The sequence below is a fragment of the Aegilops tauschii genome, chromosome 1 (genome assembly GCF_002575655.3).
Source record: "Aegilops tauschii subsp. strangulata cultivar AL8/78 chromosome 1, Aet v6.0, whole genome shotgun sequence".
Lineage (NCBI taxonomy): Eukaryota > Viridiplantae > Streptophyta > Magnoliopsida > Poales > Poaceae > Aegilops > Aegilops tauschii.
In genome coordinates, this window is record NC_053035.3 from 446,595,378 (window position 1) to 446,611,840 (window position 16,463).

The window sequence follows — 16,463 nt, forward strand, 5'->3', positions numbered from 1 at the left end:
TTCTGTTGTCAATTTCTTAAGCTTTGTAGCTCCCATTTGATGCGTTCCGCCCGCTACTTGCAGCAACGACGACCGGAGAGGAGTGAGGCGAGGTCGGCGCGGAGGGATGCGAGAGAGTGTGGAGGAGGACCGGTGCGAGGGCACGGGGAAGCGACGTCCCGGTAGACTGCGGGGCGGCGTTGAAGCGGCGGCGGGATTGCGTTGGTGCAGCAGCTAGGGTTCGTATGGGGTGAGGAGGAGAATCGGGAGGAAGCAACTCCGATCCTGCAGCCGGCGGAACGTTTAATTATTATGTATACTGCGGGTTGATTACCATAATACTTAAGGGTCTTTCTGCAAAACGCTTGTTATAAAATTATTGTATAAATCTGACGGTCCAAAATATTCTGAAGGGGAGTTACATGAAATTACAAGTCGTAACTCTACAACCACTGTAAAAGAGCTCATTACTATATACAACACACTATTCACGCTATTTTGGCCTAATGCTTTTTTTTTGCCCTTAAGTCAACGGGGTTTTTTCTTTTCGTGGAATTTTTTACAAGTACAATGAAAGGTCAAGTTTATTTTAAAAATATTTTCAGAATTTTTTGACTTCTTATGTACTCCCTCCGTTCCAAAATAGATGACTCAACTTTATACTAACTTTAATACAAAGTTAGTATAAAGTTGGGTCATATATTTTGAAAGGGAGGGAGTAGTTTCTAATTTTTTTTATATATAAGGTGTATATGGAACAAAAGGTTCATATCCGTCACTTAATTAGCCCACTAAGACGCTATGCAAAATCATCCTTTTACCTTATTCTTTCTTCTTGTTTCTGATATATATGCTAGTAATACATTGATGCAAAGCTTGCTTATTGAATTAGGACACCTGATTAGCGCTTGGGTTTTGATGTTCGAACATGTGTATATGTCAAGTATATGCAAAATATCGTATATGATGTCTGATTGCATATTTATTTTTTCAATTTTTCATGATTTAAGAAAAAGTTAAATTGGGCTTAGCTTCTCTATAGCTCTGCTATAACTTTTCATAGCTTCTCACCAAGTCGCTGCTAAATGGCACAACCTGCTATTTGAAACATCGATGCACACACGGGCTAGCTTGCATGGTGATATTTTTCCCTATAAATACGGTAAAAGTTACAAGGTTTAACTTTTGAAAAAAAAATCTATATGCACTACATTATGGAACGAAGGGAATACTAAGAAACTTGGGTGTGACTAACTGCAGTACATGCCATCATGGCGATCAAGGCGAAGTATGAGGTGCAAAACAACTGGATGGGCGACCCATGCCTCCCCAAAACCATGGCGTGGGATAAGTTGTCTGTAACTATGCCGCTACTAGCCCTCCAAGGATAAAAAGTGTGTAAGTAGTTCATATTCACAACCAATACTGACTTATGTTCATCACCAATTGGGGAAGGGTTATATAATTACTAGCTACATGCATTGAAACTAATCCGCCTGATATTTTCTCTATGTAGAGACCTGTCCTTCAGTGGTCTAAATGGTGATATAACATCTTCTTTCGCAAATCTCAAAGCCGTCCAATACTTGTATGTTTGAAGTTACTACCGGGCCTATTTTGTCCATGTTGTAGTGTCTGTATCAAAATTGATAAGAATTAACTAGACTTGTTTCGTATCTTGTAGGGATCTGTCAAACAACAACTTGATAGGCTCAATTCCAGACGCCCTTTCACATCTATCTTCATTGACAGTTCTGTACGTCGGGCGACTCTTTTCAAATTGTACACATTCTCGTGAATTACCGGTGGTCATGTAAATAGTTCTGTTATTTCTGTTGTTTAGAGATTTGTCAGGCAACCAGCTTAGTGGATCAATTCCCTTTGGACTTCTGAAAAGAGTCCAAGATGGGTCCCTGAGTCTAAGGTATTTGTTGTCAGTCACATAAGGAGTGAATTGCAGAAAACCACCACATTGAAGCCTAGGTTTGCAGAAACACTCTTTTACGAATTTCTGCCAGAAAGCACTAATTCTGAGCTTAATCTTTTGCAAAAAACACTGACCGGTCTCTTTGGGCATTTTAACCTCAATTATGACAGGTGGGTCCCACAAAAGCTGACATGGCGTAACTGTTGGTCCCAGAAGGCGTTAGACAAAGTGTGATATGAAATTACCAAATAGTCCCTGACATTTTTGCACGGGCACCCTTCAATTAGAACATGAAAAAGCAATCAGGCCCTTGGCCGCCTCACCCCACGCGCAGCAGGCCATCCCCAAGCTCGGGCTCGAGGTTGTCGCCCGGCGTCCAGGCCGTCGCCTCGCCCATCTCTGGCACCGGGAGCCGCCGTCGGGAGGCTAGCTACGATGCACTCCGGCAAGGACATGTTGCTGAGCGGAGTTGGAGAAGGAGACGGGGCGACGGGGCGAGGTGCTGGCGGCGGCCCGCGGCGGCTGGTGGTCTTGGCCGGCGGAGGCCCACGGCAGCTGGTGGTCTTGGCCGGTGGAGGCCCTGGTGGTCTTGACTGACAGAGGCCCCCGGCGGCAAGAACGCGAGCTGCTGCATGCGCTTCCTATGTGGCATGGCCATGGCGGAGGTTGGCGCAGGTGGGTTGCGAGGCGCCCCTCAGGCGGACGAGGCGGATGCAGGGCCGGCCTGTGGTCGATGACGCCTGCCAGATCTGAAGGTTTTCTGCGGCGGCGGAGCTCGATCCGGCGGCAGACAGCTGAAGAGCGGCGAGGCAGTGAGGATTTGGGGGCGGATTGTGCTGCGTGCTTCGGCGGCACGACCTGTAGAAGTGAGAGAGAGAAGGTCTCGGGAGGAAAGGACGGGCGGCGTCCTGAGCAGGTCTGCCGGTGGCGGGACCAGTGGTTGCCGGCGGCGGGGCCCCTGAGCACGGACGGGGGAGAGGGGTGGGTTGGTTGTTCCGTTTGTTCAGGAAGGAGCTTTTGGCAAAAAAAACATCTAACGACGTCTAGCTAGAACTGTTTCGCCACGTCACAAAAAAAGGGCCCCACATGTCATAATTGAGGTTAAAATGCCCAAAGTGACTGGTCAGTGTTTTTTGCAAAAGATTAAGCTTAGAATTAGTGCTTTCTGGCAGAAATTCGTAAAAGAGTGTTTTCTGCAAACCTAGGCTTCAATGTGATGGTTTTCTACAATTCACTCGTCATATAAGTAATTGCAAACCCGATTCTTTTGTCCTCTTTAGCTAATTCACACATTCTACTTCACAACTTTTCATGAAACTTATTCGTTCCATCTTTTGGCTAGATATGAAAACAATCCAGGCCTTTGCGTCAACGGCACCTGATGTCAGCGAGCTGCTAGTGCTACAAAAACAAAGAGCAAACTGGCCATCTACATTGCTATCCCTGTAGTTGTAGTTGTGGTGATAGTATCCGCAGTACTGCTTTTTTGCTTGCTAAGACGAAAACACCCAGGTGATTCTTCGGCATGAGCACCATAATTATTCTGATATATTTCTTCATATTCATGATCACTACTAAAGCTAGCTGTGCCATTCGGCGCCTATGAAGGATCAATGAACAGCTCCGTAAAGCCGCAGAATGAGACCACACCGAGCTATACGCCAGCGAATGTTGGCTGTGGGGACAGTTCACTAAGACTTGAGAGCCGTCGGTTCACTTACCAGGAGCTCCAGATGGTAACAAACAACTTCCAAAAAGTGCTAGGCCAGGGAGGGTTTGGGTGCGTCTATCTCGGCTTCCTGGGGGATGGCACTGAAGTGGCGGTGAAGTTGCGATCTCATTCTTCCAGTCAAGGAGTTCCTCGCAGAGGTAGAATTTCCAAGCATTACTTGAATATATTGGTGTTTCTAACTCTAGGCAGTCGATGTCAAGAAATTAAGTGGTGACTTTCGAAGGGTCCTGAACATCTTTTCAGGCTCAAATTCTGACCCGGATTCATCACAAGAATCTTGTCTCCATGATTGGTTACTGCAAGGATGGGGAGTGCATGGCACTTGTGTACGAGTACATGTCGGAAGGAAGCTTGCAGGAACACATTGCAGGTATGCAAGTTACAAAAAAAAGTTATAAGCGGTATAGCTTCAGATTCTCTTGTTTCTACAAATGAAATACTTGCTTCAGACGTCAGCATCTGAAGCGACAGATATACCGCAACACTTCAGCACCTCGAAATACCAAAATGTTACTTCTACTCATCGACTTGAAGTGCCTATTGATCCGGAGTTCACAATGCTCAATCTTTTTGAGGCAGTGACAGCCACGGAGGATGTTTATCCTGGAGGCAGAGACTCCAGATCGCCAGACCACGCAGACCTCCCCGTGAACCCTCCCCTCCCCCGTGCCTCACCTCCCCCGTGCGGCGACGCCGCCCCGCACCGGGGAGCCCCCGCCCTCCTCCTACAACCGCGCCTCACCTCCGCTCCCCTCCGCCGCCGTTGCCCGGGGCGTCACAAGGCAAAGCCCTTGTGGCATGGCGGCGGCGGCGGTTTTCTTCTCGGATCTCGATCTGGTTGGGAGGCGGCGCTCCTTTCCGGCCAGATCGGCGGTGGTGGCGCAGATCGGTGGCGACATGGATGTGGTGCGGCGGCGGCGGTGGAGGACGGCACCAGCAACGGCGGATTGGGCCTTGACTCAGTCGGGCTAATTCGTTGTGCTACCGATCTCAATTGCCGTCAGCGGTGCACTGCTCCTGGTCTTGATATGCAACACGAGGATGTCTGGGGCGCCGACCCTAGGCTTGGTGGTGGTGGCCTTCTTCGTCAGAGTTGGTCGGCCGACTGGCTGTGCATGGAGTGGGGTCGGTGGGCTTGCATGTTCATGGCGGCGGAGGTCGCAGTGGCCGGCGGCTTGGCCGGTCGGCGGCGGCGGAACATGGCCGGTGGCAGCGGCAATGTTTTGTCTGGATCCCGGGTCGGAGGCCCTGGATGGTGGCGGTTGGTGAAGCTAGGGCTTCCCGCGGCGGCATGGCGTGGTGCAGTCCCTGTCCAAGGCGGATCTGTGACGGCGATCTGATCTACGGATTGGTTCGGATCAGAGACGGTGACGAGCACGCGGTATCCATCTCAGCGGCTCTCGCGGCTTGGCGAGGCGGGATGGGAGCCCTCACCAAGACTCTAGTGGTGGCACACTCAGGCAGTGGCCGGTGCGCCAGGGCTCCTACGGTGGCACTGTTGTTGCGGTTGGTCGCCGGATCTAGGCGGCTAGATCTGGGGCTTTAAAGGCGGTCGAGACGATGCACAGGTTGTTGGGTGGACTGCTTGGGATGGATCCGGGTGAAAACCTGGTCTTCGGTCGATGGCCGGAGCCGGTGATGACGATGCCCTTATCATCGCTTTCTTCATGAAGGCATCATCGAGGTGAAGCTCCCAGCTTCACTCAATACCTCCGGGGGAAACCCTAGATCAGCTGATCGGATGTTGGCGGCAATCATGTGTCGTTACCCCCTTGGGGGCGGCATTCTTGGAGGTGCACTCGATCTCGCGGGACCAGCGGATGGCTTCTTTGGTGGAGCAGTGCTTCATCCTACACATTGATGGCGACGAATCTCGACGGCGTGACGCAGTGCAGATTCGGCGTTCGATGTGCGAGGATGGACTCGCGCAGGAGGACGACGTTGTCTGGCGTCGTGGTGGCGTCGATGGTAGAGAGACCTGGCACGGCAGATGCAACAGTATAGCTCTGAAGATGGATTGGTGGCAGGTGGCTGCGGCGGCCTCATACCCGGCAGGCGTCCTAGTTAAGGAATGCGCCGGACTGGTAGGTGCCCCATACCCGGCAGGCGTCCTGGTTGGGACCTCAGGTCTTAGATGTTTAGGTTTGGCTGCGAGGTCTGTTTGATATTAGGCCCAGAGTATCAGCATCCTTTCATCAACTGGATAGGAGTAGCGACAAATGTTGCCTAGACGGTGGCTTTAGTCTTACTGTTGTATGAGTTTGTAAGGTCTTGTGTGAATAATTAATAAAGTGGCCGCATGCATCGTCCAGATGCAGAGGCCGGGGGTCCTCCTCCATTTTTAAAAAAATAAAAAAGAGACTCCAGATCGCACTTGAATCTGCGCAAGGTACACGCTTCATTGCAGAATCTGCTGTTGCTGCTGCTTAATGTTTCATGTTTTTGATAACATAAGGACTGGATGATCTGGTGGTGCACAGGGCTGGATTACCTACACAAGTGGTGCAACCCGCCCCTTGTCCACAGGGATGTGAAAGCCACCAACATCCTTCTGAACGCGAGGCTGGAGGCAAAGATTGCTGACTTCGGCTTGTCAAAGGCCTTCAACGAGAGCGACACCCACGTATCTACGAATACACTAGTGGGGACACCTGGTTATGTTGACCCAGAGTACCAAGCGACAATGCAACCAACGACTAAGAGCGACGTGTATAGCTTTGGCATCGTACTATTGGAGTTAGTCATGGGAAACCAGCCATACTGCGGGAGACGACGCCCATCAGCATCATCCAATGGGTAAGGTTGCGGCTAGCGAGGGGCAACATCGAGAGCGTGGTGGATGCACGCATGCACGGTGATTACGAAGTCAACGGCGTGTGGAAGGCCGCCGACATTGCGCTCAAGTGTACCGAACAAGTGTCAGTGCTGCGGCCTACCATTACCGATGTTGTAGTGCAGCTCCAAGAGTGCCTCGATCTTGAGGATTGCCACGCCAATGGTGGCTTCTACGGCGGCAGGGGCTACGCTGTTTACCAGTCCACGGATGTGAGCCAGGAAAGTGCTTCATTTGAGATGGAGCATGATTCTAAACTGGTGCCAACAGTGACCACCGGTCCTATTGCACGCTAGCTAAGATTTTCTTACATATAAATGCAGCCATATTTTTCATTTCTTATCTCGAAGGGAACTCTGCAAGTTTTTTTTTTTAAACGGAGGCGAAAGCTTTGCCTCATTCATTAATTAAGAAGGAAACAGACAAGAGTTTGCAACATATTGTGAAAGAAAAAAGGAAAAGAATTACATCATGGTCATCACTCTCCCGGCATCAAAAGACCCACATTTTTTGCCCCGGCGGTGATCCAAAGTTTAGCCTCGCTCTTTATGTTGATAAATAGGATGTTGGGTGGCTTGAACTTGTTGTGGAAAATCCTCGCGTTCCTCTCATTCCATATAGTCCAGCTAACAAGCATTGTGAGGGAGGCCATAGCTTTCCTATGCACCCTCGTTGCGCTAGACATCCTTGTCCACCAATCCTTGATCGACCGTTCCCCCGGCCAAGTAGTAATATCCATGGTATCTAATCGTAGCCATACTTTCAGCATCTCCCAGAGCCCCAACGTGTATCGGCACTTGTAGAAGAGGTAAGCCATAGATTCTTGCTCCCTCTTGCATAGAGAGCAAAGTCCGCAATTGTCCCAACCTTGCTTGGCTAAGCGGTCGGCGGTCCAAACACGATTTTGAATTGCTAGCCAAGCAAAGAACTTGATTTTTGGAGGAGCCCAAACCTTCCAAATGGTTTTATTCGTCTCTGTGGGTGCAATGCCCAAGAATTGCGCCCTATACGCCGAGGCTGTGGTGTATTCACCATTCATTGTGTGCTTCCATGCGACTGAATCCACCCTATCCTCCTCGAGATGAACATTTCGAAGCAAGGTCCAAAGATGGACAAATTGACGGATATGTTCGAGAGTAAAGGAGGTCGAAATTTTGACTTTGCCAATCCATGCGCCCTCGAGTGAGGCTTCGCGTACCTTCCAATTTTTCCTCGTAGAGCACTCAAAGATGAGTGGAGCCACATCTTTTGGTTTCCTGCCAAATAACCAAGGGGAGTCCCAAAAAGGCGCAATAGCCCCATTGCCAATAGTGATAGTGGTCGAAGCATAGAAGAGGTCCATGTCGTCCTCGTCACAGGGATTGCCCATTCCCACCCACATCCGATGGGAGTCATTCCACTCATACCAAGGCCATCGTAATCTTAGTGCACGGGGAAATTTCCCAAGATGAAGCACACCAATGCCCCCTAGATCCTTGGGGCGGCACACCGTCTCCCAATTGACCTTGCACTTGGCTTCGGTCGTCTTATCCGTCCCAGACCAGAGGAAAGCCCTCTCAATCTTGTTGATGCTAGCAACCGTGCCGGGCGGGATGATGAGGGAAGTGGCATGAAAGATCACCTGCGAGGTGAGCACTGATTTGACAAGAACGCACCGACCCTTTGTGGTGATATTCCCACCTTCCCAAGAGACAAGGTTGCTTGCGACCTTGTCCTCAAGGTATTGCCAGTCGGCCCTCTTGAGCTGCCACACGGAGAGAGGAAGGCCCAAATACTTCACTGGGAAAGAGGCTCGGGAGGCCGGAAGCTCATGGAGGATCTCGTCCAAGTTCAAGCTCCCACATCTTATGGGGACGACAGAGCTTTTCTGGAAGTTTGTGCATAATCCCGTGGCCCGACCAAAGCAATCCAGGATGGTTGCAAGGTTCGAAACATCCTCCTTTAAAGGCTTGACAAAAACAGCCGCGTCGTCCGCATAAAGGGAGGTCCGGAAGCAAGTGCCACGCCCTCTGATCTTGTGAAGAATCCCGCAGCGAGTGGCCACATTAAGAACTTGTTGGAGAGGATCAATGGCAATGACAAAGTGGAGAGGAGATAGTGGATCTCCTTGTCGAAAGCCCTTCCCGTGTTTGATGGCATTGCCGGGAATCCCATTTAGAAGGATTCTCGAGGAAGATGTCTTAAGAAGAGCGTGATCCACTCCCTGAACTTGTTTGGGAAGCCTCTCCTTTGAAGGAGGTCGAGGATGTATTCCCACCGCACGGAGTCGAACGCTTTGCGGATGTCAAGCTTGAAGAGGAGGGAAGGAGTGTTGCTCTTGTGAAGCCGTCGCGCGAGATTTCGCACATACATGAAGTTATCGTGGATACTTCGTCCCTTAATGAACGCGCTTTGGGCATGCGAGACAAGGTTGTTCATGAGGGGGGCGAGTCGTAGGGCAAGCACTTTAGCAATAATCTTGGCAATGGCGTGGATGAGGCTAATGAGCCTATAGTCGGAGATTCCTTCCGCCCCTTCCTTTTTGGGCAGCAAGATGACATTTGCGGAGTTTAACCAATGGAGGTTTCCCACATGCAGATTTCCGAACAGATCGATGACACGCATGACATCAATTTTGATGATATGCCAACAGTTTTTTGAAGAATGCCCCTGTAAAACCATCCGGACCGGGGGCTGTGTCACTGGGCATTTGTTTGATGGCATTCCACACCTCGTCTGAGGTGAAAGGGTCATCGAGACCGTGAAGATCTATTTCCTCAAATTCGAGGTTCTGCCAGTTGAAGTCCTTGGTTCGAGGGCCCCTTCTTCCATTGGCCTCGGCGAAGTGGTCATGAATGATTTTCTCTTTTTGCTCATGGTTCGTAACCCAACCGTTGTTGTGTTTGAGGCGATGAATATGGTTTTTCCTCCTTCTCGCATTCACCCTAAGGTGAAAGTATTTGGTATTGGCATCTCCCGCCTTGAGCTTGCTTGAGCGGGCACATTGCCCCTGCTTCCATTGGCCTCTGCGAGTTTTTACATGTTTATATTTAGTTGGAATACACTCTGGTGGCACATGGAGCCAAGTTTTGCAAAGTTTCTTGATGCAACATTCCCTAGCAATTACATGTGTTGTGCTATTCATTGAGTGACGGACCCAACCCACCTTAAACTCATCAAGAGTTTGAAGTAGCGTTTTGATTTCCTGAACTACATGCCCGGATGAAGACAGATCCTTAACATGATCAGTTATCTTAGAATCTTAGTGAATAGCACAACACAGAATCGTAGAATCTTTTAGTTATAGCTCTCTGTTTTTCGCAAAAAAATAGCCATACTCTCTGTTTTATTTCTTCCCCGATCCACGACTTGCAGCGACCATCTGAAGCCCTAAACCGAACCCCAAATTCACCCCAAATCACGCGAATTCCTTGATCTATGACTCAGGCATAACAGTACCCTCACTATTCCGTACTGGAGCGGTTCATTTAGGGCATGTTTTGTTGGCTGTGTAGCTCCAGCCTGCATAGCATGGAGGATCCTGGGTGAGGCTGGCCTGCCTGGGTTGAGCCGATGCAATGTCGAGCTAAGATGTGTATTTGGTGAACTGTATGATATGGGTGTATGGGAGATGTTGTACACAACAGATATTGTTTGACCATTCGATGGACAAAGAAAACAACTAAAACAAATCTTACCTCAAATCTGAACAAAAACTCGCGTTTCAGTTTTATTTATCTGAAATCCATCTAATCAATCACAACATTTTTACAAGCAACTAGATCCAGCACCTTGTTGTGGAAGGCACATCTATATCATATACCCAATCCCAACTTTGGTTGGCTGAAGGATGAGGGGATGGCTGGTCGTAGCTATGGACGGGAGGGACGAGTGGGAGAGGAGAGAGACGAGGACAGGAGATGGGGAAGAGAGAAATGAACGGAGCTGTACCTCACCAGCGACGAGGGCAGAGGCAACGGAGCTTCCCACCGGCGACGGCGGCGGAAAATTTACTTGCGAGAGTGACCGGGATAGGAACCCTTGCACGCGCGGGCGCAGGGGTCCGTTTCCGCTCAGCCTGTTTTTTTTAAGGATCCGCTCAGCCTGGCTGGGAGGCCTATTTTTCATCGGTCGGGCCAAGCCCAGTTAAACATCAGATTTTTTTTTGAACCGGAGGCAACCCCTTTCCATTACTCAACATAACGGAAATACAAAGTTCAGATCAGTACACAACCCACCAACTCAGACTGACCAGAGACTGACTAACGATCTGAAGGAAACTAGAAAGGGAGCGCGAGTTCAAAGCGGAAACCCACCATAAGCACTCGTCATCGAGCAGCCCGTTGTGGGGCGAAAACCCAGGGACACCCTACGCCAAGCTAAAGCCAAAAGTAGCACCAGAGGAAAACCAGCATCAACATCAAGTTCATAAAGCTCACAAGCGAGCAGGCACACACTCGCGCAGGAGTGAAGATTCGGCAAAAGATCATCAGATCGGACCCGAATGGAGAAAGCTTCAATCCATCACTGCCCTGGCTGGAGCTGCACAGATTCGCATCATCACAGAAGCGTTCGTCTTGAGCATCTTGGCACCACGTTCCATTGCATCCCGATCAGCGCCAGCCATCAAACCTACCCAATAAGTCAAAAAAAAACCACAAGCAGAATATACCACGTTAAAGGGGGTCTTAAGTTGCTTATGTTCGAAGGTAGCCTGGTTGCGGCTATTCCAAATAACCCAGCATATGGCTGCCAGGCCAAAAGTATAGAACCTGGCTCCATCAGGGAGGAACACATAACACCAGGAGAAATACTGCCAAATGTTGTTCGGGCATAAGGTTGTGCCCAACATACATCCGACCGTCCTCCAAACCACCCGAGCCACGGGACAGGTAAAGAACAGGTGTTGTGAAGTTTCAATGTCTTTGCAGAAAGAGCATCTAGGATCTCCAGCCCAATTTCGCCTTTTCATGACCTCTCTAGTTAGAATAGCATCCTGGAACAATTGCCAAAGAAAAATTTGGATTTTAAGGGGTATTTTAACTTTTCAAATCCACCTGTAATCACACCCCGCCAGTTGTCTCTCTAAATAGACATAGACCGATTTGGTTGAGAATTTTTTATTACCCAAAGCCCAGCAAACCTGATCAGGTTCTGATGAAACTGGCCAGGAGTTCACCACTTTACCCAGATCAATCCATTGATCTGTAAGAGGGGGGTGCAGTTGTCTTCTAAAGAGGTCATTGCCCTCAAATTTCTTAAAATCAGCTACCGTGATCTCTAGTTATCAAAAATTTCTTAAATTTCTGATGAAACATCAGAAATTTGCACGGCGGATCCGAGCCGACGAAGCAAACACGCCCTGATCTTCTAAAAAAAAAAAGCTAACACGCCCTGAGGCCTGGGCGCTGGCGTTTGGTCGGTCGCGCACGACCTGTGCGCGAGCAGCCCCTACCGAGCCTCCATTTCTTTTCCTACGGACGGCTCGACGCTGCGACGACCGCCGCGATGGGCCGATGGCCACCGCGTACTGGGCGAGGTGACGAAATCCCCCCATGCCGGCCGCTTCCCGCCGCCCCTATCCTAGGCTTTCTCCTCCACGAGACGAGAGCTCTGCTCATCCCCACCATGGAATCCAAGGTCCGCCGCTGCGCCGTCGCCAGATCTACACTCCCCATGAGCTCGTCGGGTGATACACCTCCACTTCTCTTCTCTATGGAGATGCTCCAGTGCTGTGCGCCACACGATCTTGCCGAGCTCGTGCTTCGCAAGCTCCAGGGGAGCGGCGGCGCCTGGGCGCTCGCGTATCCGCAGATGGGCTCGTTCTTTACAGCCCTGCATAGCCTCCATTCTGGGCTGGCACGCGAGCAATCAGCTATACGTACTAGGCAAAAGTGCTGAACAACGGTTTGGCTTGCTATGATTTTATTGTGTGCATCGACTCTGCTCAGTGCTCACCATGAGCATCGATTGGTTGTTTTGCTTGCTACTGCCAGTGTTCTCTTCGTGTTGGTTTGTGCAGGAGTGATTTGATAAGTTGGTTTATATTTCTTCAGTCAATTTCTCATGTTTTGCAGCTCTAATTTGATGTTTCAGATTGAAGTTTTGATGAACAGATAATGAAAGCAGGGTAAGCAAAAGTTGCTCTGTCAGGATTTTATCTGATGCATTTCCCACAGACCGATCCAGGCGAGTCTAATTTCACTGGTTTTATTGGTGCACTGTATTTTACCAGTGTAACTTCTCACAGGTGACAGGTGTATATAGTTACGGGGTTGCCAAGCAGATCCTTAGTGTTTCAACTCTTTAGTCTTATATGTTAACGAGGGGAGTTGAGTGAACTCGTTAATAACTTAAATTTGACTAATAAAATGTGATTTTTATGCCTAAAAGGTATATTGATGTGGTCAAATGTAGGCTCAAAATTTAAGTGGACTAATAAACTCGGATGGTGGAGGAAGTAGCTATTTTCTTAATAGAGGATGTTAGGTAGGCTATGATATTTGTTATGTAGTCCACATGGAGCTGAACGGGCTGTATATTTGAATAGCGTTGCTTGTCGTTCAGCTTAACAGGCTGTCCGTTCGAATCTTTAACGACTGCCTTGTTTGCTGTTGGTCAAGATATAAGCAAATAATTTACTCCTAAGGACCCAGCCTTAGCCCCAACCACCAAGGCGTGTTAGGTGGAGTCAACAACCTATAGCCTGCTGTGATACATTGGATTGCGCTGCTCTTTGGTTCCTACCTGCTCTGCATTGATGTGTCTGAGTTGAATTCCTCTCCCCCTTCCAGCAGTATCCCAAGCAGGGCCTCTACTACATGCAGGTAAGATCAATGGATCCCTCAACTGCATAAAGGCATGCGATTTTCTCTCCAGTTTTCTTTTGTGCACGGATAGCGCATGGATTGGTCTAGCTAGCTAGAGTTCATATTCTTTCAAAACGTTTATATCCATATTATGAAGTAGATCGAGCATGCAGATGATATTTACAAAAATTAAAAGCATGCGCATGATAGTCTTATTGGACTGACCTCAACTCTTCAGGCGGAGGATGGCACGCCGTAAGAAGCTTGTTGATGACAGCGGGTGGAAGGATGTACTGTTTGCCAACGAATACGCCCTGCTCATGGGGTACCTGTCCATGGCCGTCAAGGGCCTTGGTTTTCTGGTGCTTACTTGGACCACCGTGGTTCTTTTGGGTGGCTTCGTCTCTACACTGCAGAAGAAGGATTTCTGGTCTCTTACATTCATCACCCTAGCACAAACAGCTGGGTTAGTCTTGTTACTATTCAGTTCGTGCATAATTACTCTAAACTTTGTTCTTTTTCCCTTTATTTTCCCTTTGGAAACTGTTTATGTGGTTCCATTTTTTTTGTGAGAACTGTTTTCTAGTCCAATGTTATTGCGTCCGTATCTAACTTGAGGTACAAACAACAGGATTTTCGATGTTCTTCTGACTGAAAAGCTAAGCTATATTGGGGATTCAATTTCGGCCATTATATCTGTTCGATTGGCCCTGTTTGATGATCACCCTTTGCAGCGTAAACGCCAGGTGCTGGCAACTGTTGTAGCCACTGTTCAACAAGTAGTATTTGTCATTCTATTGTGCCCTCTGGCGACTGTCTACATGTTTGGGTTGTTAATCTCTGCGGGGATTTCTGTGTGGCGTCTGAGGCAACATGATTACGGGAGTGATGCCGACGGACTTGGAAACCTGAAGCCGGCGCTCGACATCTTGTATTCCATTGCTCTACTCTAGGGTGTGATTTTCTGTTACAAAACCTTATTTGGTTTTGCAAAGGGATCTGTAGTGAATGCAATACTCAAAAGGGAACATTTTGGTAATCAGGTCCGTGTTGGAATATCGGACTACTTACTCCAAACCACGATGGGATGCGAAAAGGACCCATCGTTCGCTAGAGGAAGGAACCTCATCACATATGCTGTGGACCTGATGGGGTCCAGGTCACCTGATGACTATGTTTCCGGGGTCAGGATCCTGGATGAATTCGCCAAACAAATGCAGATACTCGCCAAAGCATTTGATGAAGATACCTTTTACGATCGGAAGACATTGAATACGTTCATGCAAGAGCACATACTCATTAAGCATCTGATCATGTCTGCATCCCCTACCGATTTAGTCAAGAAACTGCTGCGGACGTTAGGCCTGAGAAGTTTGTATGACAGAGAGACGAGGGCGTGTGGCGCGAGGATTGTGGCCCACATTGCTGCAAGCATTGAATTGGAAGTGTTCCCAACGGGAATTCTCTACATATCTTCTCTCATCGACTCATTCACAACATACAGTTTACTCCAACCATACCAGCGAGACTGCCACAATGTGACCCAAAGGCTTAAACGCCAGGACGTCAAGCACCGCAGAGGTCGTCACCGCCAAGACCGCCGAAGCCCAGATCGTCATTGCTAGCGGCAGCGCTACCGCCAAGACCGCCTCCGCCTCCGTGGATCGGAGTGGTCGGGCTCCGTGTCTCGGGAGTGCTGCGAAGACCACCGCCAACGGTAGATCCACCTGTTCCCTGCATGTTGAAAAGACATATTAACGGAATATATGACTGTGTTGAAAGGCATGACATGCTTTGGGTGAATAGATTGGGGATGAACTAATCGGCGAGGGGCCAGCGTTCTGTGCCACAAACTCCTCAAAGGTCAGCAGCACTGGTTGTGCTGGAGGACATTGTGCTGGCTGCAACTGAGGACACCTGCCGGCCGCCATTTCCTAAAAAGCCTGCTGCATCTGGCGATCCCTCTCCACCTGGTGTTCATAAAGCCTCTCATGCCACACCATGGTCTCCTGGCGTGTGTACTCCAGGTAGGCCTACGGTATGACATGATGGAACTCATAAAACTACTAAATGCGGAAAATAAAGTGAGCAATGAAGATAAGAGGGAAAATACTTACAGATTGTTGCTCCTGAAAGAGGGACTGTGACTGTGCACTGGTCACTGGCTGGCTCGTGCGCTGGCTCAGGCTCGGGTCGATCCGATGGAGCTGTGTGTAGGAGATAGTAGGAGTGATCACAGCATCGAGAACCGCCTCCCGACCGTGCTCCTTGGGCCCCATGCCCACCACCACCCTCTCGTCCAGATCCGCCGCAATGGGGTCAGGTGTGTCAGGATGTAACTTCAAATACCCTTCGGAGTAGGCCTTTTTCCTCCCCGCGGTCTTCTTGCCATAGTACTTGGGCTCGCCAGGCTTGGGGTCCTTCCGCGTATGGGCGATCTCTCACGCCTGCATGTCTGAGAGCGGCCGCTTCAGTTTCTCCTCCTGCACCACCAAACAGAGGTTAGTCATACATAAGAAAGTGATGGTAAATAGAAGAAGAAGAATGTTTAATGGGGTTAGTCATACATTAACTGCCTTGTGGAGATAGTGGTTTCGGTTTCCCTGAGCATGTACTCCCTCCTTCCCTCGGTTAGCCTTGTTTTTGATTCTCATAGCCGCCCAGGCTCTAGCCTCATCACACCAAAGGTCCACCAATGCCGCCCAGGACTCGTCTTTTCCATAACACCAATTTAGACACACCTACATAATAAAAGCATAATGGCATGTCAACACGAAACGGTGAAATGTACCACAAGGTAATGAAAGCATAATGAAAAATCTTTTATACTTACCGCCAAGAACTCGTGCCTCTCCAAGGTAATGCCCATCCTCCGCGCTTCTTCCTTGGTCATCTTCACACCAAGATAGTCGTGGTAGTATGTCGAGATGGCCACATAGCGCACCTTGCACTGCATCTGGCGGGCCTTCTTCTTGCATTGGCGTAGCACGATCTGTTCCGCTCTGGCCCTGTGCTCCGGAAGAACTCGATAGAATTTCTACAATCATGCATGAAACAAGAATGGAAGAAGCCATGAGTTAAATCATTCATGAAACTAGAATGGACTTGTGCTTCTGAAGAGAACTCACCCAGAAAGTAGTGATCACGGCCTTGGCATGTGTCTCATGGTCCGCGTGGAGGGCCGCTTCCCAGTGGTCCCAGCTC

The 16,463-nt window shown here is 49.2% G+C and overlaps 1 protein-coding gene and 1 pseudogene across 1 annotated transcript; both read left to right on the forward strand.

The window, feature by feature from the left end:
• Positions 1-1,232: 1,232 nt before the first annotated feature.
• LOC109782950 (probable LRR receptor-like serine/threonine-protein kinase At1g51880) lies at positions 1,233-6,767 on the forward strand (annotated as a pseudogene).
• A 6,388-nt stretch (positions 6,768-13,155) lies between these two features.
• LOC109782948 (uncharacterized) lies at positions 13,156-14,298 on the forward strand. The gene is made up of 3 exons (XM_040389835.3): positions 13,156-13,277; positions 13,498-13,725; positions 13,891-14,298. The coding sequence occupies exons 2-3, from the start codon at positions 13,505-13,507 to the stop codon at positions 14,210-14,212; spliced, it is 543 nt and encodes a 180-aa protein (XP_040245769.1). The 5' UTR covers positions 13,156-13,277; positions 13,498-13,504; the 3' UTR covers positions 14,213-14,298.
• Positions 14,299-16,463: the final 2,165 nt, after the last annotated feature.

Bases quoted from the DNA above. Each gene is read 5' to 3' on its own strand.
- LOC109782948 (XM_040389835.3), top strand. From the start codon at position 13,505: ATGGCACGCCGTAAGAAGCTTGTTGATGACAGCGGGTGGAAGGATGTA. The intron at 13,726-13,890 runs GTTAGTCTTGTT...TACAAACAACAG, and splicing joins ACCCTAGCACAAACAGCTGG to GATTTTCGATGTTCTTCTGA.